Genomic DNA, 25970 nt, shown 5'->3' on the forward strand with positions numbered 1-25970 from the left:
CCATCTATTTATTCCTTTTGCATTATTTGTGGAGGTTGACCTTTAATGCCTTTTCTAAGAGGAAAATTTCTCTGTGCCGGTAAGAAATGGCAGTAAATGTATGGTCAACTTTCACTGGCTCCAGCCATAGTCCAACCCATTAATCCACCAATCCCATTGTCCGTTACACATGTGTGAAACAGGAACGCATGCGCAGTTACGGCAGTTGTCCTCTAGAAGAAAACATGTCGTCAAGTCGATAGATATGACATGCCGATGAAGAAGTAGGGGCAATGGATACAACAATTCAGGTATATTATTAATAATATTATGAGAATTTAAACTTTATTATAAGCAATAGGCAACATTAGTCGGAATGGGATTTGTTACTTTTTGCCTATGAAAAATTTTACATGTTCATCGTGCTCGAGGTGCGCAAAATGTCGTTACGCCATCATGCTTATTGTACACGTGGTGTTGGTTTAAAAGTAATTATATCTTGCTATGGAATATCTATGGTTGTCTACTTTGAAAGAAAATGTTGGCTGACATTGCAATAATGGTTTATTACTTAATATATGGTGTAATGTGTCTTTTTAGATAGTATGTAATTATTTCAAGTCAGGTATACATGTGTGCTAATTAAATGGAATCGTTTTGTTTTGATTATTAATGATATTTGCACCTCAATTACGTGCAGGAGTTTGAGTTCCTTGATCTGGAGAACACCAATGAAAAGGAACGCAATCATCTTCATCAAGTTTTATTTTCACAGCCTCAAGGGAAATCGCCCGAGTTCCCTTGGCTTAGTCACGAAGAAACATGCTCCGTGAAAGAATGGACTTCCACAGCATATGGTATGTCCCAGAAATAAATTTTCTCCACGCCCAGATAGAGATGAGTATTTCAATGATGTAATAGTAGCCCACATAATTAGTATCAGACTTATTTCGTGAAATTGTGGTTTTAAAGTTAATCTGTTGTGACAATGTGAAGGTTTCTATTAAAAGTTGGCTATTGCATAGAAATATATATTTTAGAAATATTATTTAACATGGCTCGATATTGTTTATATTATATCGTGTTATCTAGTTCGGGGCCGGATTCAAATGAAAATTTCAAAATGGCCTCGTGGTTCATGAATTCCACATGAAGTCAACTTTGCATTCTGTGATGGATGTGAGAGTGTTACACATGTGGTAAATTAACCTCAAGAAAGGTTGATTGGCTCATTGAAGTGCTGTTTTAGCACTTTAAAGGCTGATCATTTCTTGTATGTTCTCATGAGTTGGATGTGGAGTGTCAACAATCTTCCATCATTTTTCATGTCAAACAAACAAATCCTCCGGAGTTTTATTGAATGGAAAGTGTTTTAGTATTTAATTTTTATTTAAACTGATTGAATGGTCATTCCGTTTAGTGCGGCATCATCAATTAATTCGAATGTGAACACTTGAATGTTCAGTTGTAGGAGAGGTGCTTTTGATAAATTCTTGAACAAAACATGTCAGATCGTTCTCACTAACGACCATTTCGGTTGTGAGGTCGTTTAATCAAAACTTAAACTACAGTCAGCAGCTTGCCAACCGCTACACCTTTTATTATCTTAAGAAAACCATTAATTAATTTTTATGGTTGTATATACTGTTGAATTTTGGCTGGTTGGGCGTGGTATTCCTCGCACTATTTAGTTTTGCTTTATTCCAGTCTTAAATGGGCCACCCGAAGCGGTGATGCCAGTTGGAGATCAGGATATACCAGAGCTCTCTCCCCAGTATACCAATCCAGCCCCCATTGCCATCTCCCGCATAACCCAAGCTCCTTCATATGCCCAAAATCCTGAAACTCGAAACCATGCGGTTGTGGTTCCCACTCCACCTACTACGTCCGTGCCACCACCGAATGCATGCCCTGCAGCCATGTACCCGGTAAGTGTCTGCTGGGTCCATTTTTAGCTTATCTTGGCTTATTGCTCCTATTATTGTGCTTTTACGATTTTACATTTCCCAGTAATTTTGAGTTGTGTTTATGAAGGTCTGTTCCAAGAAAATTTTCTATGCATCAGTGTGTTTCTATCGTTCTTTATTTGAAACTGAAAAGAACCGAACCGAAACATTTGACTTGGCATGATACTCTTAATTTTACAATTTTTTTTGACCAAGCTGTTGTGGAAATAGCAATTCTGTGGTTCATCAAATTTACTATCTCAAAGTTAACTTCTAGTGTACACTTGTGCTTTTGCAAAAAAAGAAGTGTAAATATTAATTTTTAAAAATTTGCATGATTTTTAGCTAGGTTCAGTGTTTTTAACTGGTTGCAATCCACACATGCTGTTATTTCCATGGGTCAAGCCAGAAGTATGAACAGCTTAAACATTCTGTAGGTGCTAAATGAATTTGAGGGAATAAACTTCTGTAATTTCCCTTCTGGCAAGATTATATCTTTAGGTTGTGGAGGTAAATAGTTATTTTGCATTTTTACTTGGGCATGAATTCCCTGGCACATTTGAGTATATTGCTGTGTCTGTAAATAGCATGCTTAGGCATTCTCCATTTGGAGGCAACCCGGTAGGCTACAGGCATGATCCTATGGGTTATTTTTTAAGCTCTTTCCTGATTGGTTTTGAAGCAGGTTCATGTATCTTGGCAAGATTTTCATCTGAAGAAAGGTACAATGAAGGGAATGTGCTAAAACATATTAGGTTTGAGGAAGATTGTTGCAAGGAAGCTTATTATGCATTGTTAATATAGTTTTGGGTAGTGCACCTAAGGTCTTTCCTAATTGATCAAAATCAAAGATTTTGTGTAAAGATTCTAATTTGGAAACTGCTATTGTCTGTTTTTAAAGGAAGACATAAGTTGTGAGAACTGGAATTTTAGGTTTTTATGAAGTTATTGTTCGTTAATTTGTTACTGATGTGTATGCGTCTTTTGTAATGTTTTCCATGTCATTGTTGTTATTTTAAGGTTGTGGATATGCATGGTTTCAGAACGAAGACCTTTTATGTGAATAATTTGAAGTTTGCTCATGTGTTATGTGTAAAAATATATTGGCTCTAACCTTATGTTAATCGTTAAATATTTTTCATATGGCAAACTACATATTAGAAATGTTTCTGAAATACCTTGGGCTTGGTCCATGCTGTAACTTTTTTGTGACTATCTGGTCATTAACCCTCTTAGTGCAGTGGGGATTCCAGGGGTACTAGTGAGAAATGTGAAGGGTAATTTAAGAAAATGTATCACCTTAGGAAAAAAAACATAATGAAGTTATTTGTTAATGTCCGAACGCATTTTTTTTATTTTAATAGAAAATATTGTAGTTAAAAATGATGTTATACATTTACATCATCTGAAAAATAAATTTAATTCTTACAGTTTTATAAATTTGAAGAATATTTTTTTAGCAAAAATATTTCGATTTTTAGACACAACACTAATATTTTTTAAAACCATTTTTCAATAAAACTACCATATTTAAATATAAGAAAGAATCAAAAATGCATGTAGAATATTTTTTAAATAAATAAAGAAAAACCAGTGAATTGCAAATTTTGTTGTCAGCCTCTGCATAGTTTGATTTTGTTGAAAAGGCTGATCTCACTGGGTCAAATTGGGACTTTTCCCCTTTCCTTGAGACTGCGTCAATGTGCTTACAATCTAAAGGCAGAAAAAAACGAAGTTCTAAGAGGGTCATCCGGAAAGTAGTACCCGTTCGTGAAATAAAGAGACAAAAGTAAATATTAACAAACATAAAAAATTTTATTTGAAAGAGGATACTTTAAACTACTTCTCAACATAATCTCCAAGCAAATTAAGGCATTTGTCATAACGTGTGACAAGTTTCTGTATTCCTGCTGCATAGTCCTTCGCCGCCAGCTCATTGAGATACGCGAGGGACCCATCTTGCACAAATTTTTGCATAATGCAGATGGTGTTTAACAATTTCATGAACAATTGTTCGAGAAACATTGGGAAAATGCTCACAGATGTCATCAATTGTGACGCGCCGATCGTTCCTCACGAATTCGTCAACTGAGCTCACCAGTTGGTCTGTAATGACAGACGGTCTCCCCGAACGCTCATCGTCGTGTGTGTTCCCCCTCCCCATGTTGAAGTTGCGACACCACCGCCGAACAGACGACTCGTCCATTACATTGTCTCCATACACCTCCTTTAATTGGCGATGAATATCACATGGGCGAACGTTTCTTGCATTGAGGAATTTAATCACTGCCCTCACTTCACAACTGGCGGCGTTCTCAATTTTTTTAAACATTGTAAACAATCACAGAAACAACACAGGCAATGCTAGCGTCACGCAACTTGGCTCAGAGAAGGCAGACAAGCCACTGAAGCTATCTGACCTCGTCCAGCGGCTACTCGCGTCGTCAGCACTTCATGGCACGAACGGGTACTACTTTCCGGATGACCCTCGTAACTCGCAGAGAACTGCTGACAATGTAATCCAATACACAGGGCCATCGTATCAACAAAATCTGAATAAGCAGTTATATATCAACACCACCACACCATAACACATTCAAGAGATTGCAGATGAAAACAGATTAGTAACCTTTCAATGGCTTTTCATAGTGGAAAGACCACTCAGAAAAAAACGAGCAGACAATTAGGCTAAGCTTAAATTATTAAAGAATAAACCATAAGTTACAGTGATTTAAACAATAACCTATGCAAGAGCCGATATATCGGCCCGTCTCTTTTGTCGCCAGGGATACAAAAGCCGATATATTGGCCCGCCGCACTAAGAGGGTTAAACAATGAAGGAAAATTGAAGGGAGTGGAGAAGCTATCTGTAAGAAGACTTGATGTCCCTTTTACTGATGAACAGGATGTACCTATTTTGTGATAAATCGCCAAAACAGTTGCCACCATCATCACATGATAATGTGTTTGGATAAATTATTAAATTTGCCTATTCTGGGAAAATATTGGGGTGCTCAGTTAAGGTTTTATTATTGTTCAGTGTTGTGTGAGGGAATAATCAAGTATTTTACATGCATGAGTGTGTTAGTGACATCTCTTACTTTAGCACATTGCTATATCCTCATCCAATTTACCAATATAATTGTCTGCCATAATAATTACCTTAAGGTTACCGGCAAAACTCAAGTGTACAGTCTATTTCCAAGTTATTGCCTTTTCTGCCCTTGGTGGATCAAGGAGGCTTCCAGTCAGATTCCACCCTGTTATGTTTACTCTCTTCTCACAGCAATTATTCCAATTCTTGGGAATTTAACCTGAACCTTCTTTTCAATTCCATTATTCCAATATTCTTCCTTGGGTCCTGATGTCCAAAATTCTTTGACTTCAAAATATGCTTTAAGTAAAGCAAAGTAATAACACAAAGTACTAGTGTTCCTAAAACCTATCTAATGAATGACTTGCAATCTGATGGGGTCTTATTTATATGTAAATAAATATCACTTTTAATATTAGGTTTGCCGCTAATAGGAAACTTGGTCATTATTAATGTATACCAAGAAGAGTTTGATATACCTTATACTTCTTACTGTGATGCACCTGAATACAGATCTACCAGTGGTGATCTCTTCCTATCAATGTCTATTTGTAGGTTGATTAATTTCTCTATAATATTTTAGTTTGAGTATTATGATCTCACGAGTGACCTTATTGGTTTCTTGTAATCTTAGAATACAGTATACTATTGTGTTTTCTTTTCCTGCTTTCAGATTGAGACTGAAAATATCCCAATTGTTTTGCATTATTTTATTTTCCATAACCCACAGTGGTTATTTCCAATTATGCACTGCAAAACCCCCTATTTGCCCTTTTTTTGGAGACCCTAATAAATGTGTAAAATGTGAGAAAAGGAGAATCCTCATTTTCAAACGTTTGGTTAAAGTATTGTCATCATAGCAAATAACTTAACCTGGAATCTTGTTCTTCCTCGCTGCAATGATTGTGACCTGCCCCTGAATGACGGTGAAACATGTCCTGACACGGTGCCATAAATATCAAAGGGCTTGAGAAAGTAAGGGGAGATATTGAGTAATATTTTAGGGGATGGCCCCCAATTTTTTGAATAGGGTTTCAATGGTTTAAAGGGAAACTGGCCTAATGAGGCGACTTAAGTTGTTGTCTCTTTTTTAATGCTTAATGCTGCCTTTAGTCTGAAGTTTGGCAGTACTGTAATTTTTTTTAATTCTGGAGATCCCTTCAATAAATTTAGGTTGAAACTACCTTTGAAGTTCATAATGTGGTACTGACTGTGGAATGGATATTATTATAGCTTTTTTCCTCTGATAACATGTTATATCACTCCATAGTGTTACTTAGCATAAAATTAGAATTAGAATCCTGCTTTTATTATAAAACTTAATGCTAAAAATTATGTATTAAAAATGTTGTTTAAGGTGTGATTTTAAGCTCCTATGAAGGCCTTTAATGGGCTACAACACCAGTGACTTCTGGTGTTGGTTTTGTTTGAAATTTCTTTAAAAATGTAATTTTTAAGATTTCTACTGTATTAAAAAGTCTTTAAATAGTATTTACTTTTTAATGAGTAAAAATTCATTTAACATTACATATGATGTCATATGATGTATGCGATGAATAATCAACTTTTTGATATTAAGTAGATTTATTTATATAAAGGAGTGAAAACAATCCTAATTGTTTTCACTGTAAGTTAAGAAATATATGCTTTATGCCACTTAATAATTCAATATTGTGCTCTTGGATTAAATTTTATGTTGAACAGATTTCAACTCGGATGTAAATTAGTTGGATGCATAGGTTAGTAAAGTTGGGCTGGGGCTGAGCAGGTAATATTTTTAGTCAAATTGGAGCATGGACATATGTGTAGTTGTTCTTAAGTTAAGGCATCATGACTTCTCACCCATGAATTCTTTTTTGTAGAAGGTTCAGTGCTTACTACGATACGATTCATCTTTATTTTACCCATCTGCCATTCATTGTTGAAGTACAAATTAGAATAAAAGAATATCTAATAATATGTGCTAACTTGTAGTCCGTGATAAGCTGTAGGTTGTTTTTACTATGCTTGTAACAAATTAATCTCTTTATTAGAAGTAAGAAATACTTGGCAGTAGATTGGAACACTTAATAATGCCAAACTATTGACATAATAAATGATTTAAATGTCGGTTAATACCTAACAATTGCTTCTATATGCCCAATGAATAAAAGAGAATCATTAAATGTATGAAATGCTAAAATCATTCCAGTTTTGAATGTCTAGTCTTGTAGCAGTGGAACTTAAACTGGTGTATCTCTTGGTTATGTGTACTTAAAAAAATGTATGAATTAGTGAAGTAGTGAATTATAAACTTAAAATACTTTTCAATTCTAGTAAGGTCTTTGGAATTTGAATGCAGAAGTTTAGAGTTCTTATTTAAAAGGACATTTATGAATGTGCACATTTTTTAGTCATAGGTGTTTTCTTAGTTTCATTGTAATTCTACTGATGCAGAGAATTCTTAGATTTGAGCAAAATGATTTGACTTTGCCTAGCATATTACTACTTCATCATGTATAGAAATGGAAGCAGTTTCCATAATTAATTGTTACTTGTTCATTATGAAATTTAGTTTTAATACAAAGGGCGGTATAAGATAAGCGAAGGGAATGTAAATTAAAGTTTTTTTGGCAGTTTAATTATGAATGACTCATGTAATGTAATCTTTTGGTAAACATTTTGGTTAGCATTGTATTTTCATAGATCTTTTCAAGATCTAATTAAGGAACTAAATTATGTTTTGTTCAGTGTGGTTAAATTTCAGTTTTTTAAGCTAAACTTAAATGTTATATTGTTTAACAGAAAAGGGGGTTTTAAGAATGTGAAATCCATAAGCTTAGTTACATTGTTCAAAACATTCCAAATGCTCATTAGTGAAAGATACATGTAATTTGGTTTCAGATGTGCATTTCTCTAAAGTAATATCTTTACCCCATTCAAGCCGGCGATGAGGTTTCTTGATAATCTCATGGTGTGCTAAGGGTGGGTATATTAATTCTGAAATGTGTATGGTAAAAAGAGATCATCTCTTTTTATCCTAAGGACTTTCAGAAACAACTTTTCATGAAAATTGATGATGCACAGAACAAATGATACATAAAGCTAATGAGTCAGTACTCCTCATGTTGAGGATATCCACCCTAAACTAGTATGTCGGTAGTACCCAATACATGAAGGAAGGACTTATTTGCTGCTACTATTCCTAATATTAATTTCAACATCACAGGTTATAGATCTGAGGCTTGTTTGGTAATATATCTTCAAACTGTCTTGTTGTCTTCCAATTCCTACCTCTTACTCTGCTTCTTGTGCAGACATTTCATTACCTGCATCTTTTACTACATCCTATGGCTCTCTGTTATTCTTTTCCTCCATTTTCCTATCAGTTAATGATCTTTGGTAAATTACTGTGCCTTATAATGTTGAGCCAGGTTCCCTCTTTTTGTAAGTGTCCTCCATAGCTTTTTTATTTAATGTCCACTTATGAAGTACTTTTTTATTTGTTACTCTGCGCACCAATTCATATTCTGCATTCATCTGTAGCTTCACATTTCCGCTACCTTCAATCATATGTACTGTCATATTTTCCAAGTCTCATTGTATCTGTAAAACATTACTCAATATTGAACTCTTAAATAAATGAATTACATTGCCTATGCTAGTATTTTGTTCCACTAGTAATTTCTTCTATTGACAGAAAACCTTTGTTCTCCATCACTATTCCACGTTGTATATTCTCTTCCTTTTTCCATCGCTAACAATACTGTCTAGTAAATGGCAAAAGTCTTCCACTTGTTCCAGTGTCTTTCCTTGGTCTTGCTGTCATATCCAACAATTTGAGACATAGTGACTGGTCCAGTGTGTACTGTTAAGTCTTCCTTGGATAAATTGACCAAGAAGAAAACCTTAGTTGCATTTACAACCTCATGACTTCTTTGCTTGGAAAGACCTTGGAATGAAAAATGTTGAAGGTCTTCGTACTTGAGCTGTTAAGAGGTCTTCGTACTTGAGCTGTTAAGATATGGAATGTTACATATTTTGATTTTTTTGTGGTAGAAAGGGACAATAATTATTAATGTTCCAGAATATTGTTTTAGCTTTAAAAAAATGCAGGAGTGGAGGGTCTAGAGGTGAGAACTTGAAAATGAACATTTTGGTTTTACTGATGACTGCACTGTAATGTATCTTGGAAATGCTCATTGGTGTTAACAAGTTTGCTGTCAAAAAAAAGGAATTGTCACTGTCCAGATTTAATTTTCACTAATGGACCCAACATTGTGTGCAACTTCTGATATTTCAACATCTAAAAGGACTATTTATTTCAATGTTTGCATTAGTTGTAAAACCCTATTATGCAGGAATAACTCATTAAACATCCTTGCAAAACGTTATGGTTGCAAGGTTGGAAATATTGACGGTTGTTAATTTTGTGGAGTGTTTCAGTATCATCAGTTGTTCCAATGCTCTGCTTTTTCCTCTTAATAATATTACAATCTTGAAGTAATATTTGTCATGTAAGAGCAAATTGGAGATTATTTATCATTAATCCCAAGAGCGTAAATGTGAAATCAATTGTGTGTGCGTAAAATGTCAGGTAGTTTAGGTGTTTTTGTGTTAAGTATTTATTTCCATTATATGCATCTACATAATAAGCGGAACTTGTTGCATTATGTGGGGGAAGATACGTCCTACTGGGAACTACTAGTCTTCATTGCTTCTATTTGAGAAAATATGTCAAGTATTTATGCTCGATTATTTTCAAATCGGATATTCCTTCGCTGTATTATAATTCAAATAGGTGATTATATTTGCAAGGTATTGAAGATTTTAATTCCATTTCTGTTGTGTTCATATTCGTGCTGTTACAAGTCATTATGAAAATTATTTAATACCAATTCTCCCATTAATCCATTCATTTTTAAAAACGTCTCTGAATGGAATTCAATTACCCGGGTATAAATTATGGGAAAGCATAACTAGTACGTGTTATTCTCATTAAGATAATATAATCTCCTAGCCTTTCAAATTTGGCTTGTTACATACAGAAAGAGGAATCATCAACTATGATACTGGAGTATGTTTGGGTGGGACAATCGATAATAGAAAATTATGAATGGAATTATACATTCTTAGAATTCCTTACTGTGTGATATATTTGCAATAAAAATTGATAAATTGGATGTCTTTTCTGTGGATCATAGATGCATGCTTCCAAAAGGAAAAGTTGTACAGTAAGTGATAAAATGCAGTAGCAAATGTTGAGGCATTCTTTCTGAAAAAATTCTTTCTTCTGAAAAAATAAATCTGTTGGTAGTTGTTAATTTTATAATTTGCTTTTGGTATTGATGAAATCATCTGAAATAGTTACTGATGGACTTATTTGAAATTCTGTTTGTATTGAGATAGGATATTGAGTTGTATACATTTCTACATTCAGATATCCTAATAATAAGTTTCATAATCTTTCATTTATTTTTATATTAGGTGAGGCACATACTTTTTCTATTTCAGTTGTATATTTTCTATTTTATTTAATTGTTCTTAAAAATTAGATTATTGTATATTTATGAATTCAAGTTATTCATTCGAGAAACCTTTTCTAATATCATCATCAGGCAACTCAGATGGTCGCACCATTGTCAAATGTCTCCAATGTTTATGTGGGCAGTGTCACAGCCAATGTTAATCTACACAACCCTTACCAGACCATGCCGCCACCCCCAGGAGCATATCACCACCAACACCACGCCAGACATCAGTCACCCCTGGGGTCACCGCATTATACAGTTGATGTGGATCCAAATGTGCCTGAAGGATCAGGAAGTGGATCTCACCGAAGCAACATAGGGTCTCAAGGTTCTGAACGGCCTCGCCGGGGCAGGGGCAAGGGGAAAAGAGACGATCATCATGGCATCCCTTCCCCCGAAGCAATGAATCCAGTGCAGCAGGCCTACATACATACTCCGCACACCCAATTCATTACCTATACTCCATATGCATCGTATTATCCTCCTCACCAGCCACCGCCACCCACACAGAGTAATGTTGCAGCTGCACAACATGCCACCGGCACCCCTTTGTACTTGGCCCCAGCTCCAGTGCAGATGTACACAGCACCAATATATGGGCCCTATGTTACTGCCCCTCCACACCAACACCACCACCATCATCATCAAAGTCCTCCAGAGGCTCCGCAGGAGCTTCAGACTCAACCTAATGAGCATTTTCAGCAGTCTGATGATCAACAACCCTTGGAACATGAGATGGTTGATCATCAGTTGCCACACCATTATGAACCAGTGGAAATGCATTGCCAAGAACTCTCTGAGAGGCAGATTGCATCTGATATTAAAAATGAACCAGTTTACGAGGGCCAGGTTCACCCCCCACCACAGCAGCAGGCAGTGGAGGTGGAAGAGACTAACCCCATACCGAGTGACCCTGTGTTAGGGCCTCCGGTCGATGCGAAGGTAGTTAATGTTGACTGTAGCATAAGGACACAACCTGATCAGGTTACCCAGTCATCAGAGTGTCATACCCAACAACCACTACCCCCTCTACCAGTTGAGCCCGTACAACTACCCCCTGCAACACCTCCAACTCAGACAGTAGTGCCAGTGGTGGTTCGGACGGTTCAAAGTACTGTTGAGCAGCAAGTAGTGGCAGTGCCCATAAAGGAGGAGCAGGTGGCTCCCAAGGCTACCACTGCTGCAGTTGGGACTATTGATCCCAACACCCCCAGGACTTCTATGTCTCCTCCTGTCACTTCACCCACATTCCCCTCGGAAATGAATGCTAACTTCCCCGAAATACAAACGCCTTCTCCTGCACAACCCTCAGTTCCAGAGACAGGTCGATCCTGGGCCAGTCTATTCACATCCAAGCAAACTGCCACTCCTATTTCTCATTCAGCCTCTGTTGCCTCTCCTGGTGATGGGCACCTGGGGCACAAACCACTAGCCAGAGTGGGTCCCTTTTCATCTGCACCGAATGAGGAGTCTAGTTCTTCTGTGCCTTCTGTTGGAAAGTTGCCAAGGTCATCTCCTATGATTGATGATCCAGTATCATATAGGCTTGGAGGTGGGTATTTTTTTTAAGTTGTGTAAAAGTATGTTTGTTGATCCCATTCAATTGCCTTCAATGTGATTTTTTTAATAATCACAGTGGGTGCGGAAAATGGGTACATTAATTCTGATGGCTGGGTGGCATATTTATAATTTCAGTATGCCCAAATGCTAACGGAAACATAGTGTTCATCTAAATAACTAAATCTCATTAAGGTTAATGCGCTGCATTATTGAGTCCTGGTGGTAGTACTTGTACATGTGGAGGATCTCAATGTAGCATCATATTGTTGTTCAAATTTTTTGATTGGTTTTCACCTATTCACTCAGGGTTGCTTTTTAGATTATTTGACATTACTCTTGTCATCTGAATGGTAAGTAGAATATGATCCTTATGAATTCAGGAAACGGGGATCATGAAGACTCATCTAATGGAGAATATTTAATAAAGTTACCCTTACTTCCAGGAAGCCTTATGCTGATTGTGTGAATTCAGATTTTCAGCAAATCAAATTAGACTTCTTGAAGAGGATTTTATTATCTCGCCAACATAATAGGTTGCTTAGTTGTAAGAAAATTTTGAATGTCATGAAAATGAAGTATTTTTTAAACTGTTAAGTTACCCGATGTGAACTTATGGTAGGGGTAAATTCATAAGCAATACGAATTAGCATCAGGGAAGGGTGCTTATTACCAATTTATTACATAAGTGAATCAGGATCAGAAAAACATGGTTTATTCACCCAAGTGTACCTGATTAGTGTGGGAGTAACATATTAATGCAAGCTTTTAGTGAGAAGGACAAATTCAGAAATTTTGGATTTAAGTTTTGTATTACAATGTATTTTTAGTTGTTTTATATTATTATTCCACTTCAATAAATTAAAAACATTTTATCCCAGTTTCATTGGAAAAGTTATACTATGTTAACAATTTGCACTTTAAGATTTTCTTTTCTCAGAACTCCCTTGAAATATCTACTACTCTAAATTTTGAATTTCCAGAATAAGGCAGTAGCCAGAAAGTTAAGGGATAGATTCCAAATAAATTTTATATTTATTGCAAGTAGTTAAAGTGGATAGTTCTGTCAACCTCTTACATTAGTATAGTTTTGAGGCAGAAATGTATACGGGCAGAATATGTAGAGAAAACTTGTCCTTGTTAATCATTTTTTTTAAAGATATTTTGATCTGATTTACATTCAGCAATATTTAATTCATTGACTAGTAAACTGGCATGCTGAGAGCACCTCTTTTGTAGTTGATAAAATGAACTTTAAGGTATGCATAATTGGTTCCTGGTTGATAGGCTTTCATTTGACCATGAAAATAGTTTTTTTGCCCTTGCTCTTCACGTTGTGTTCCGCTTATGAAAACAAAGAAAAAGAGGTCTAAAACTAATTATTCATTTTTGACCATAACGTTTGTATAATTAATAGCCAGCTTATAATTCTTTTATCATAAAAATTAATTTTTCTTCCAGAACATCTGTTGCAGTATGACTTGGAATATATGATGACCCCTTTGCAACCTCGTGGGCTAACAAACCGAGGAAATTGGTGTTATGTAAATGCCACTTTGCAAGCTCTGCTGGCCTGCCCTCCTTTTTTCAATCTGTTGAAATCACTGCCTCTAACAGCTGGATCTAATGCCAAGTCACCGACACCTATTACAAGTGCTATGTAAGTGTATCATAATTTTTCCTGGCAATGCATAAGATCTTCTGTTTAGCTGGAAAATAACTTGTTAGCTATTTATGACTTTTATTTTGAGATAAATGATTTTCTAAGAAATGGACTTAAAGCTTCTGACAAATGACCAAACCGGTTACTAATGCTTGTATTTGGTCTTGGAAGAGGGGTAAACGTTTAAACATTTTTTCAATGTTAAGTAATAAAATGGCTCATTGCTTTACTTATTCAAGATAGATACCCCCCCTGAAATTAAAATTGATGCAAGCATATTTGAATGTCCATGAATGGATTTATGCGAGTGTCCAAAGGTTTGTCACAATTATTATATGATAGTAAATTTTCTCAATTACTCGTTATCAAATCATTCTATCTGTGAGTCAAGTCCATAATGTGCTGCAAATTCAAATTTTAATTTTGGTGTGTGTTCAAATTAAATTGAGTTTGGGATTAGTGACTCTTGACCTGGAATAACAATTTCACGGGATTTGGGGTAGGAGATTATTTCTTGACATGTTACATAATACAAAACATGCTATGATATCATTGTAAAATATTAATTTAGAACAATTAGAAAATGATGCACAAAATCCCTGGAAGGTATTCATAAACAGGGTTGCGGTGTAAAATTAAGATCCAACACTATTGCCATCTTCTGAAGCACTGAAGTATTTTATTCTGTCCTGCTGTGTCAATTTCCCCCCCTAAACTTTAATTCATTGGGCAGAGCTTTTGGGATATAAGTGCATCAGGAAATGACTTTTACTACTCTGGTCTCCCCTGGTATGGACCGTCGAAATTCAGGATCACATGCTTTTTTATGAGATAAGTCACAAACTATTGAAGAATTTTATTTTAGACTGCTCACAAAGTTATGAGGTGTGATAGTATATCACCGTAGTTGACATGGTATGCTTTATGCTTTAATTTGTTTCATTTTCCACATGAAGTCAACTGTGCTTTCTATGTAATGAATGCATAAGTGTTACACATGTGGTAGATTAATTCACCGGACAATCTAGCATATGATACAAATGCTGTTCTAGCATTTTCATGTGTGGGGTTGCCTGGTGTTGTCCCTGAGAGTTGGATGTGGTTTTCTAATTCCTGCATCCTTTGTTATGGGATGCACAATCACACCTTTTGCACATTTGAATGCCTTGGCATTCATCACATAAATAGCTGTGATGTTGTCTTATAACTTTAATTGGGAAATTAGTGTGTTTTCTATTTAAATAACTTTCATATATATAAAATGACTAATGTAATTGAATATTTAGTCTAAATAAATAAATTTTCATCCTAAAATTGATTACTAGTATTACCAAAAACACATTTTTCAATAACATAGGAATCACACTTCGTGTTTTTGTCATCATGTAATTCTAAATTATCTTCTTTTGGTATAGTTAAATTTTTATTTCTAAACAATTTCATTAAATTCGGTATTTAAAAATTTGTGTGATGACACTACAGTGTGCACTCTTTGTTTGAATCATAAATTTGGTGGTTGAGTAGTTTGGATTTTAATGACTATTATTATGCATATTTGAGCCATAAAATTGCATTTTGATTGACATTCGATGTCTAAATGAGATTCTTAAATTAAGGCGTTAGGTGATGATGACCATTTACAAGCGAATAATGGTAGTGCTTTCATGAAATTCAAGTGACCAGCTATATTGTAAGATTTTGCAATCATGTTTCATGTTGGAACATTAGTACATTTGAGTTAAACCTTTTCATGACCCAGAGCAATGTGCCAGATGTAGTTTAAATTGCCATAATGTGCATCATCTAACAATGGAACAGGGTGGATCTGGTGAGTGAGTTTGAATGCCTGCCTGCTGCAACAATGGGACCGTTTTGCCGAATGCCAAAGAGAGAGAAGTTGCAAAGGGCTCGTGCGGGTGCAGCAGAAGATGCCTTGGGGTCATCTGTAGTATCCAACACAATGCATGAAGTGCCTTGTGGCCCGCCATTTGAACCATCCTATATTTATCGAATGATGAATGGCATTAGAAGTGGTGATGCATTCAAGGTTGAGGGAAGGCAGGAAGATGCTGAAGAATTTCTGGGATGTCTTCTGAATGGTCTTAATGATGAAATGTTGGAGGTAAGTTCTAGGTATATACTAAGGAAGCATTGTTATTACTTCATATTGCTTGATTAAACTTCCTGAATTGCAATCTAGAAATTAAGTGTTTTTATGCCTTATGAATTTGTTAAAATATTTTTTGAAGAGATTTAATTGGCACAGGAAATTCTATAACTGCTAATATTTCAATATCTTCCTTAAATACTCTCCATCATTTCTCTGTGTATTACTTTCTTGCTTTCACTTATATGCATTATAATTTCTTAGGGCTTGAAACTTCATTAATCATTAAGTTATTTACTGTAGCTGTAATTGCAAAATTAACACCCAACTGCATCTGCAAGAAGCTCGATATCTGATTTAATAGTTTTGTTTTATTCTTTTTAGTTCATTTATGTGAAGAAATGTTTCAAATGTCTGATATCAGTGTTTATTGAAGTTAAGCAACACATCAAAGCATTATAATTTAGATACCCCACCCAAGCCTGTAATATGGTACCTCAATTGCCATATGGTGTTTTTAAGGGTGGGTATATAAATGCTGAACTGTGTATGGCAACTGGAGGTTTTCTCTTTTTGTCCAAAGGATGTTCAGGAACAACAGCTTGATTTTAAGTTTCTTCTTGCTTCTCAACTGGTTATTACTAACTTTATTACAAACAGTGGTTGACCATAAAAGCCTCATTCAGTTAATTCATTATGCATCGTAGTAGGAAAGTATAAATTCTCTAAAAATGAATCTTTAGACAATATAAATATTGTCAGAACATAATTAACATTAATAGGAGAGCATACATGTTAACCAACATTGCAGTTTTTTTCTGGATAGGAATTTTGCTCGTAAATTGAGTATGGAAAAATTGCTTTTAACATAATATTGATGAGCCCGATATGATGAGCTTGAGGATGATTTGATAGGTGACAGTTAAAAAATTTTCATTGTGTATTTGAGTGCATTTTAGTCTCTTAATTAAACGATAGTTACAAAGTGAAGTATTCATATTTGTTGATGTGAAAACTTTGCTTGAGGCACCAACATTTTAACACTTCATTTTAGGCAATGAAATTAGTGGAGGATACTTCCAAGGCCCAGGGGTTGACAAATGGAGAGGTTGCACCTGTGGACCCTGTGTCCCCTGCTTCTGAGCCAGAGCCCTGTGATGGTAATGAATGGAAGGTGAATAGTTCTTCTTTATTATTTTAATTTTTGGTTGAATTGTGTTGAAGTAGTAGGAGGGTTTAATGTGAATGAAAATTACAAACGGCTGATAAAACCAGCGAATTTTGAGTTTGAGTAGAAGGGTTTGAGTGTTTAAATTTATAAATTACATAACATGCAACTTATTGACAAATGTCGGGGTGGCTGGTAAATCTTGATATCATGTAATCAAGCATGAAAAAATATCTAAATATACCATTTGGGTGTCATAAAAAAGCATAGAAAATTAATATTTTTAGCCTAAAAATTATGATCAAAAGAGTGATATTTTCTTATTTATTAAATTATCAATGGTAATTTATTTGTTATATCATCTGATAGCTAGAAATTTTTGTTTGTAAAAATGCAACTTGGGTTCTTTGAAATTGTAATACGAGGGTCATCCGGAAAGTAGTACCCGTTCGTGCCGCATGAAGTGCTGACGACGCGAGTAGCCGCTGGACGAGGTCAGATAGCTTCAGTGGCTTGTCTGCCTTCTCTGAGCCAAGTTGCGTGACGCTAGCATTGCCTGTGTTGTTTCTGTGATTGTTTACAATGTTTAAAAAAATTGAGAACGCCGCCAGTTGTGAAGTGAGGGCAGTGATTAAATTCCTCAATGCAAGAAACGTTCGCCCATGTGATATTCATCGCCAATTAAAGGAGGTGTATGGAGACAATGTAATGGACGAGTCGTCTGTTCGGCGGTGGTGTCGCAACTTCAACATGAGGAGGGGGAACACACACGACGATGAGCGTTTGGAGAGACCGTCTGTCATTACAGACCAACTGGTGAGCTCAGTTGACGAATTCGTGAGGAACGATCGGCGCGTCACAATTGATGACATCTGTGAGCATTTTCCCAATGTTTCTCGAACAATTGTTCATGAAATTGTTAAACACCATATGCATTATGCAAAAATTTGTGCAAGATGGGTCCCTCGCGTATCTCAATGAGCTGGCGGCGAAGGACTATGCAGCAGGAATACAGAAACTTGTCACACGTTATGACAAATGCCTTAATTTGCTTGGAGATTATGTTGAGAAGTAGTTTAAAGTATCCTCTTTCAAATAAAATTTTTTATGTTTGTTAATATTTACTTTTGTGTCTTTATTTCACGAACGGGTACTACTTTCCGGATGACCCTCGTATTTATATTCTAGAAAAAGCATAATTCTCAAATGTTCACAGCATACACCCTGGGCGGTGATCTGCAAAATATGATTACCTTTTGAATTACTAATTAGTTTTTCTACTGGGAGTGAATTGGCTATTAAGACTGAATACTAATTGTAAAACTTTAAATTGTTCCTCAACACTTTCTTACTATGTACAGTAAACCCTTGCTAACCTAATTTGGGACCAGCCTGGTTTAAGCGAAATCCAGGTTATCCAAAGTTAAATTGAATTAAATGTAAAATACTTCGCCTTTCCACATAAACCACTTTGATTACTACCTAGGTTTCGTTATGGTGATTCACAAAATCGCATGAAAATAATTGTCTAGTGAATATTTTGGAGTACTGCGGTACTGCTTCACATGCTCCATTTATAAGTCGTCCACCATGCATGGCCAAACTGTCCTGATTGAAAGGGAGTCAGGCGAAATAGATAAGACATGCTTGTCTTCCTTCAATTTGACACCAAGGTTGTTAACACACAAATGATGTCTGAGTAATAGTATGTATAAAATATACCAGATCCTCATATATTTTTACACTTCCCAAATCTATACTGAGAAAAATAGGTGAGTTCTAAACCTGGTGAAGCACTTCAACTTTGATGAACAAATGTTATTCCCAGATTTCCATTTGAAATGCATTCCACATAAATAGCCCACCTTAATTAGCTGTGTGAAGTTAAATATGCTTCCATAGTCTGTCGGAGTGGGTAAAGTAATTCAACCAGCATGTATTTGGTTCAGAGATAATCTTTGAGCCATATGTTTGGTTGATACAGTTTACTAAAGTTAATAAGTTTATGTGATCCAGTAAAATGATAATTGTTGTGTATAAGGTCGTCGTATACATAGCTTTTTACTAATTCTTCCAATTTCATTTGTATTTTGTCTTAATTGGTAGGGGAAAATTTTATTGGATCAGTGGTTTCTTCTGAAGTTTTTTTTGTATAATACACTTTCCTTGAATACTTACTCTGCATTAATCAAATTAAGACTACATACCTTGACCCCACCCCCCATGAAAGTGAAATTGCTTATCACAAATTAAGTCTCAATGCTTAAAAAAATTAAATCTTTGCAACCTGGTATCCTTATATCAGGAATTCTTTTTAAAAATTAGGATCTACTTGAAAAGGAAAAATGAATTAGTATTTATTATTTTATTTTAATGGAATTTCTTTACCATATTTCTGAGGTTAGATTTTACTGCTAACTCCTTGCCTGGAAAGTTTTTTCAAACTATATTGTGGTAGGTATTGTTAGGTAGAATCTTAATTTTTTTCTGTGATATTCTAATGAATTTTTAAATGTCTCACCCGCATGATTTTTTAATTTATCAACTTCATTGGGCAAGGTTGAGACCTGTAATCCCTTCTTCCACATAACCTTCACATTACAGACATTGAAGACAATCACATACAGCCAAGCCCTAGATGGAGGAAAATCCACCTAGGCAGGAATCGAACCTGCGACCTCTGGGTTGGTAGTTAAGGACGTTACCCTGCTGCCGCCGGCATTAATGATGATTATGAGTTAATAATGTACTCTTGACTAGTATAAATGTTTTACAATGCAGTACAATAAGTAATGAATTCAATTGTCAATGAAAATCAGGAACTGGTTTTTTTTTGTATTGGCAATGGTAAAGAAGAGCTTCCTGAGTATAGGCTTTAATAGCTGTTCTTTTAATATTTAACACAAAGTACCTGTAAGCATATTGCATAAGACTCATACTAAGTGGAATAATGTGTATAATTTGGTGTGACAACTGCTGAAGTAGAACTTATTCTTCTTCTTTGTTAGTTCATGTACCAAATTTGCATGCTGAAAATCAAAACCTAGCAACTGAGTCAGATAGTAATATATTGCATTTAAGTTAGTGCAATTAATAAATTTACAATTGGGCATGGCACAGGTAAAAAAATTTAAAATTACCTTCAATAATGTGTACTTAACATTTGGGAAGTGTTGCAAATGTATAAGAGTTTGGAGTATTCCTTTTTGCCTATGGTATTATCCTACAAATAAGTAATGCCTTAATACTTCGGAAAGATTTAAAAATGTTAATGAAATCATATTTTTAAAAGCTATGTCTTCCTTTTTTAATTATTGATAAATCGTTTGAAACTAGTGGTGTCTCATTAGCTATGTTGTTAGTAAGAAAAATTTTGAAATTCGATGTTATTTTATTGTGCGTTTTTTTAATGTACTGTTTAGATAATGGGACCCAAGAATAAGGGAAGTGTCACAAGGCATGCTGATTTTGGTAGAACTCCATTGTCTGATATTTTCCGTGGGCAGTTAAGATCTCGAGTCCAGCGACTTGGAGATACTACCACTGATAATGTCCAACCATTTTTCACTCTCCAGTTAGACATAGAGGTATGTATAATTTTATTCCTTGTGGTTTTTTTGCAAATATCTTCAATTTAAGATTATTTCTGTTCAGATCATGTTTTATCAGTATTGAAGCAAATTGATCAAGTAAGTTAATATTACCTTCTAAAAGGTTAGTGTATAATCAGTTTGGAAAAGAGAGCTTCGTATTGAGCTGTCTTATATAGCTCTGTATAGTACTTTCATTTTCCGTAATGATGGTATTATCATTTATTAGCTAACCTGAATTCTTTTAAGTGGGAGTATAGAAATTGCTGTGGGTAGTGATAGTGACTGCTTGAACTAAAAATTGGTGATAATAATTGGAAATTTTTGTGTGTTTTATTGCATGTGTTTTGATGTAATTGTTAAACATTGATCAACATTTTTAGTTTGACTCCAATTAATAATTAAGTGTAAAAAAATATGTATCTAATTATTTCTTAATAAATATTAAATCACACAACATAAAGCAAGGTACTAAAGACTAGGTGTAACTAATGTAAATGCCTTAATATTCCTAGTCGGGGTGACTTTTTTGCAACTGTGCTCAAATCACCGTTGGAAAACCATTAAGCCATTAAAAACCTGCAAAAAGAATAAAATTTACATTAATCAAACTGAAAAAGTTCACTCAACCTCTCGTAGAGCATTGAGAGATCTGTATTAAATTTAAGTAAAATAGTGATATCTTCCTAGTAATGAGATTATAAATGAATAATGAACCTTGAGTAGTCTAATCTCAGATTTCGATTGAATAAAAGGAAACTTCTTTGCTAGCTGTATTTTGAGAGATCATATGGGCTAAAGATTTTGTATGCCTTATGAGTTTACTCACTGTATTAACACCTATAAGAAATTTTATTGATATGAAAGTTAAGCCAAATCAATGTGGCCCATTTGCTTGACAGATTGAATTAGTATTCTCTCTGTTTTCATTGGGCCATAAAATATGTGGGAAACTTCACAGATGGCTGTATATCCATGGTCTATCTGCAGCCCAAATTCCCAAACATTTACATTACATGCATTTTAAGGTAGTTACTTAATCTGCATAGTCATTTTTGGCTAGCTATGACTCTCTGAGATCTTGATGGTTGTTCTTAGCTGTGTCATTTTTCCAGGCTCTACACAATTTCCCATCATAATAATTAAATTATTGGCAATATTGTACTTACACTAGAGTAAGAGTGAGAATTCAAAATTTTTTCATTCTGTATTAGTTGCATTCATTTTTATGTGCATTATTATTTCTTTTATTTATTTCTTCTATTTATTACTATTATGTATGTTATTGAAATACAAAGTTATACTTATAATATGCTACTATATAATAATCTGGTTTCTATTTAGGTTGTTATCGAAAATATGGGAGAGAATTTATAGTAGGTAAATTTTTTCAATAATTATATCCATCTGGCTCTATACACTTCTTTTGTTTAACTGTTTTACACTGTCGAAAAAGTAAGATTTCTCAAGGTTCTCAAAATTGGTGTGTGTTGGCTTGGCCTCATTGGTTGATGTGAATCATATTCTGCCTAGATCTGTTTTCATGTATTATAAAAGTCACTCTGCGCTAAATGTAAATACAGTGGATTATTTTAGTACCCACATAGTTGACCATTTTTTCTCATGCTGCTCTGATAAATATATATTTGAAGTTATTTTGTAATTTCATAGCTGTGCATTTTAGTTCCATTGGCTGTAATTCTCTGTCATGTAGGCATTTTTCTGTGAGGGTAATACATAATAAAATGACCATACCATTGGGAAATCTCGGGTAACTTATGAGTGTCTTCCCCAAATATTCTTCTTATTCCACAAACATAAGCTTATTAAACATCACTGCTGAAATGGGGATTAAGAATGACTTCATATTTATTACATTTAATATATCAACTTTATTTAATGTTTTTCATTGTATCATTTTTTAGAAAGCACAGTCAGTTAAAGATGCCATGGAGTTACTTGTGGGGCGTGATCAACTGGAAGGTTTAACTAGTTTAAAAACACATCGTGAAGTGGAGGCATGGCAGCAAGTAACGTTGGAAGAATTGCCACCTGTTCTCATTCTTCATTTGAAATGGTTTGACTATAAAATGGATAGTTGCTCCAAAATAGTGAAGAGTGTGGAATTCATGGTGGATTTGAAGGTGGATGGAAGTAAGTACTCTAAAACACCTGATTGACTTATTTTATTGCATTTATCCATACAATACCATTGAATTTTCTGCACTGTTTTTAGCACTGTCACAAAGGAAAATTTCAGTTGAGTTAACTTTCTGAGAATCATGCAGTCCTGTGATTTTTAGAACACTTGTAAAACTTGCTCCTACTACTAGGGACACTTGTGTCATTTATTTATGAAGCAAAAAATAATTTTAATTTGGCAATGATATTGATCATTTTCATGGTTTAAAAAATTATATGGCCCCATAGAAGAAAGAATGGTGCACAGTTTTAGCTTTACATGTATAGCATTGTGAGGATACGCTTAACCATGGAAAAATGTATTATCATTGTGTGAGGAAGGAGTGCCTGTTTAAGGCTGGAGGACATGGAGGTCAGCCATGGGAAAACCTGCCACAAGGCCAATTACCAATGTTGATTTTGATGAACTAAACCAAACAATTATATCAGTTGGTGATTGGAAAATTAAAATCCAGTTTATCCTTATGAAAATCAGAGTAATGACAATGGTTACGTCATTTGAGGACTGCAACATAGTTATTCTGTCATAATTCCAACTGAATCTGACATTAGCTCTATATCAATAATATATTTTATTTTTAGCCTAATTCCTCACAGGGTTATTGCCTGGTGCTTGTCAATAAGGTTGTCCAAGTGATCTTATTGTTTTCAACCAGGCATATAGTAATCTGGAATTCTTCACAGATGGATTGATAATCAAACCATCTGCAGCCCATTCTTCCATACATTCTTATTGCTTTGTTTCTACCATGAAATGAATTGCTTCCAAGTACAGATACAACCACTCTTAAAGAAATGTTTCACTTTCTGTTGAGTGACTAGTTGTATTGAACAGATAAATTTACATAATCTTTATGGTTGTGAATGAAAATATTTATATTTAGTGTGAGTAAAAATAGTTATGGATGACTATTTGATTACACTTTTTTCATCTTGTTGAAAGTTGAATTATCAGCAAAATATTTTTATTTGAAGATTTAATTTTATTAAAAATATATCAATTTAAGGCATATTGTTGTGAAAGGGCAATTTAACAGTACTGTAAAAAGATTTTACAAAGTTAGGGGTATTAATGGCTTTAGCTCATTGATGTTATTTTAGTTACTAAGGTAAATTTCTAATTTCAGAACTTATGTCTTCAAACAAAACGAAGTATGGTGTCAAGCAGAAACACTACAAGCTCTTTGCTGGTAAGTAATACACACAAAATGCTTAGGTGCCTGTGTGCTGTTTTCAATTCTTCTATCATCTAGTTAGTGGAAGAAAGTCATGGACAGTAGAAGCCGTAATTAATGACAAACTTAATGAAATTCTCGGCATTGGTTAATACCAGAGGGGCATTTAATTTCCTTATTATTTTCTGGGGAAGCAAATACTAATATTAAAGCATGTGCATGGCATCCTTTAGTAGCCAATGAATATTTTGATTGAGTAAATATGTGTAACAGTGGAAATCAAAGAACTGCGTCTTTGTTTTATGCCCATTCTTTATATATATTCATTTAACTCACTCTTCATTTTTAATTTCCCAGGTTAAAGTTAATTTTTTGTGGCTTGTTTGTTTTCTACAGGACAGTATATCTGTTGATCTGCTGCCCCATCTTTGCTCTTAAATGGATTAGAATTAATGCTGGGTGTTACAGAATCAACAGAAAAGATTAAATCTGTGACCAAGATGTTAACTTTTGAAATATTTAGCCTATTTGACATAATTTCTCAAGAGAGCATTTAAGTCTACTTCCAAGGGAAAGTCTTCTGTTAGTATGAGTACATGTGACAATTTTTGCATATGGACAGGTTCTTGAAGTTGAATTGAAAACTTCGTATCTTTTTTGAAGTCTAAATGAACCAAAATATAAAAATCACAAGTGAAGTGGGGGTTGAAGGTGCCTTAAGTTACTTGGATTTAGTGATTTGAAATATCGATCAAAAACTTGAAATTTCAATCTTCAGAAAATCTTGTTACACTGACCAATAATGGCACAATTTACGACATTACATTCTCACAAGACATCATTTTTACACCGTATTCTACTCGGGATATGTATGATCCCTTTGTCCATTTATAATAGAACAAATGAGTGGTACACTATTTAACAGGTTTGCAGTCAACAGCTTGTATTTATGAGGCCTTGTTTCTAAATTGTACTGCCAAAAACCAAACCGTATTAACCCAAAATGATTCATAACCAAGAAGTGAATCAAAACGTAGGAAATAGTGCAGAATCACATACCTTGGCCAAATATTTTAATAAACAGTCCAATGCCTGCTGAAAGATGAAATGAAGCATTTTTTTACAATATAACCATAGGTAATTTACCAGAAAACGCTAATGACGAAATGAGTGAAGGAAAACAATGTATACAAGCTCCAATGTGGTGACTTCAATTCAAGTTGTATCTGGAAAACTTAATACATCAGCAATTTTAAACCAATTATCCTGCACAGGGAAATGATGGCCAATGTCTAATGCCCCTGAGCAGCTGGAAATTCTTGTAGGTCAAACCTCTCCGTATGAAAATATAGTAAACAAGCTATTATATTCTTTTCGTTCCCCTTGTTTAATATGTTTTTTTTCTAAATCCAACCCTGATCCACTACTCTGACCTGTGTTTACCCCCTGCAGTGACATTCCATTACCTGCCCTTCCTTCCCAAAATGAAACTCCCTCATCCTACACTGTTCCATATTCAGTGCTTTATAACCATCAAGGTATAAACAGCCTGATTGTTTAAAAGTTGGTTTTAACCCCGTGGGGTGTGTGAGTTTCAGGACACCTGGATAGCTTAACCGACTGTAGCACTCGACCGGACATTGAGGGATCCGGGTTCAAATCCCAGGCATGGCGAATGATTTTTACACTCTGAAGTTGTTGCACTTTATAGCCATGTTAAAACTTAGTAAAATTGCCAGATATTGATACCCTGTATCAAACCTGATGACAGTATAGTTATATTTTGTGGAATAGCATAGTTTTCTTTCCTATGCATGATATTAATAGAAATATATGGAGGATACTATTTCATTCCTTATCATTACTTTAAGTAATGGAAAGTAAGGTTTTACCATTTTTTAAGGTGAATTTTATAAGGGCTGAATTATTGTTTTTGCAAGACCGAAGAACTATTAAGTGGAAAGCAGAATATACTTCAC

At 34.8% G+C, this 25970-nt stretch overlaps 1 protein-coding gene across 3 annotated transcripts in view; it reads left to right on the plus strand.

Moving 5' to 3' along the window:
* The first annotated feature begins 184 nt into the window (after window positions 1–184).
* Usp10 (ubiquitin specific protease 10) overlaps window positions 185–25970 on the plus strand; it is a 29459-nt gene continuing 3673 nt past the window's right edge. The window contains exons 1-10 of one of the 3 annotated variants that reach the window (XM_071594736.1): window positions 185–290; window positions 680–836; window positions 1687–1907; window positions 10617–12081; window positions 13548–13746; window positions 15568–15871; window positions 16911–17030; window positions 20447–20611; window positions 22540–22768; window positions 23944–24006. In XM_071594736.1, coding sequence (XP_071450837.1) covers window positions 273–290; window positions 680–836; window positions 1687–1907; window positions 10617–12081; window positions 13548–13746; window positions 15568–15871; window positions 16911–17030; window positions 20447–20611; window positions 22540–22768; window positions 23944–24006 — 2941 coding nt within the window. In that variant the 5' untranslated portion in view covers window positions 185–272. Of the gene's footprint in view, window positions 291–679; window positions 837–1686; window positions 1908–10616; window positions 12082–13547; window positions 13747–15567; window positions 15872–16910; window positions 17031–20446; window positions 20612–22539; window positions 22769–23943; window positions 24007–25970 lie in introns of those variants that run through there. The other 2 variants (XM_071594737.1, XM_071594738.1) reach the window with 2 other exon arrangements.

Source organism: Hetaerina americana, unplaced genomic scaffold (genome assembly GCF_022747635.1).
Source record: "Hetaerina americana unplaced genomic scaffold, ioHetAmer1.1.p SCAF_7, whole genome shotgun sequence".
NCBI lineage: Eukaryota > Metazoa > Arthropoda > Insecta > Odonata > Calopterygidae > Hetaerina > Hetaerina americana.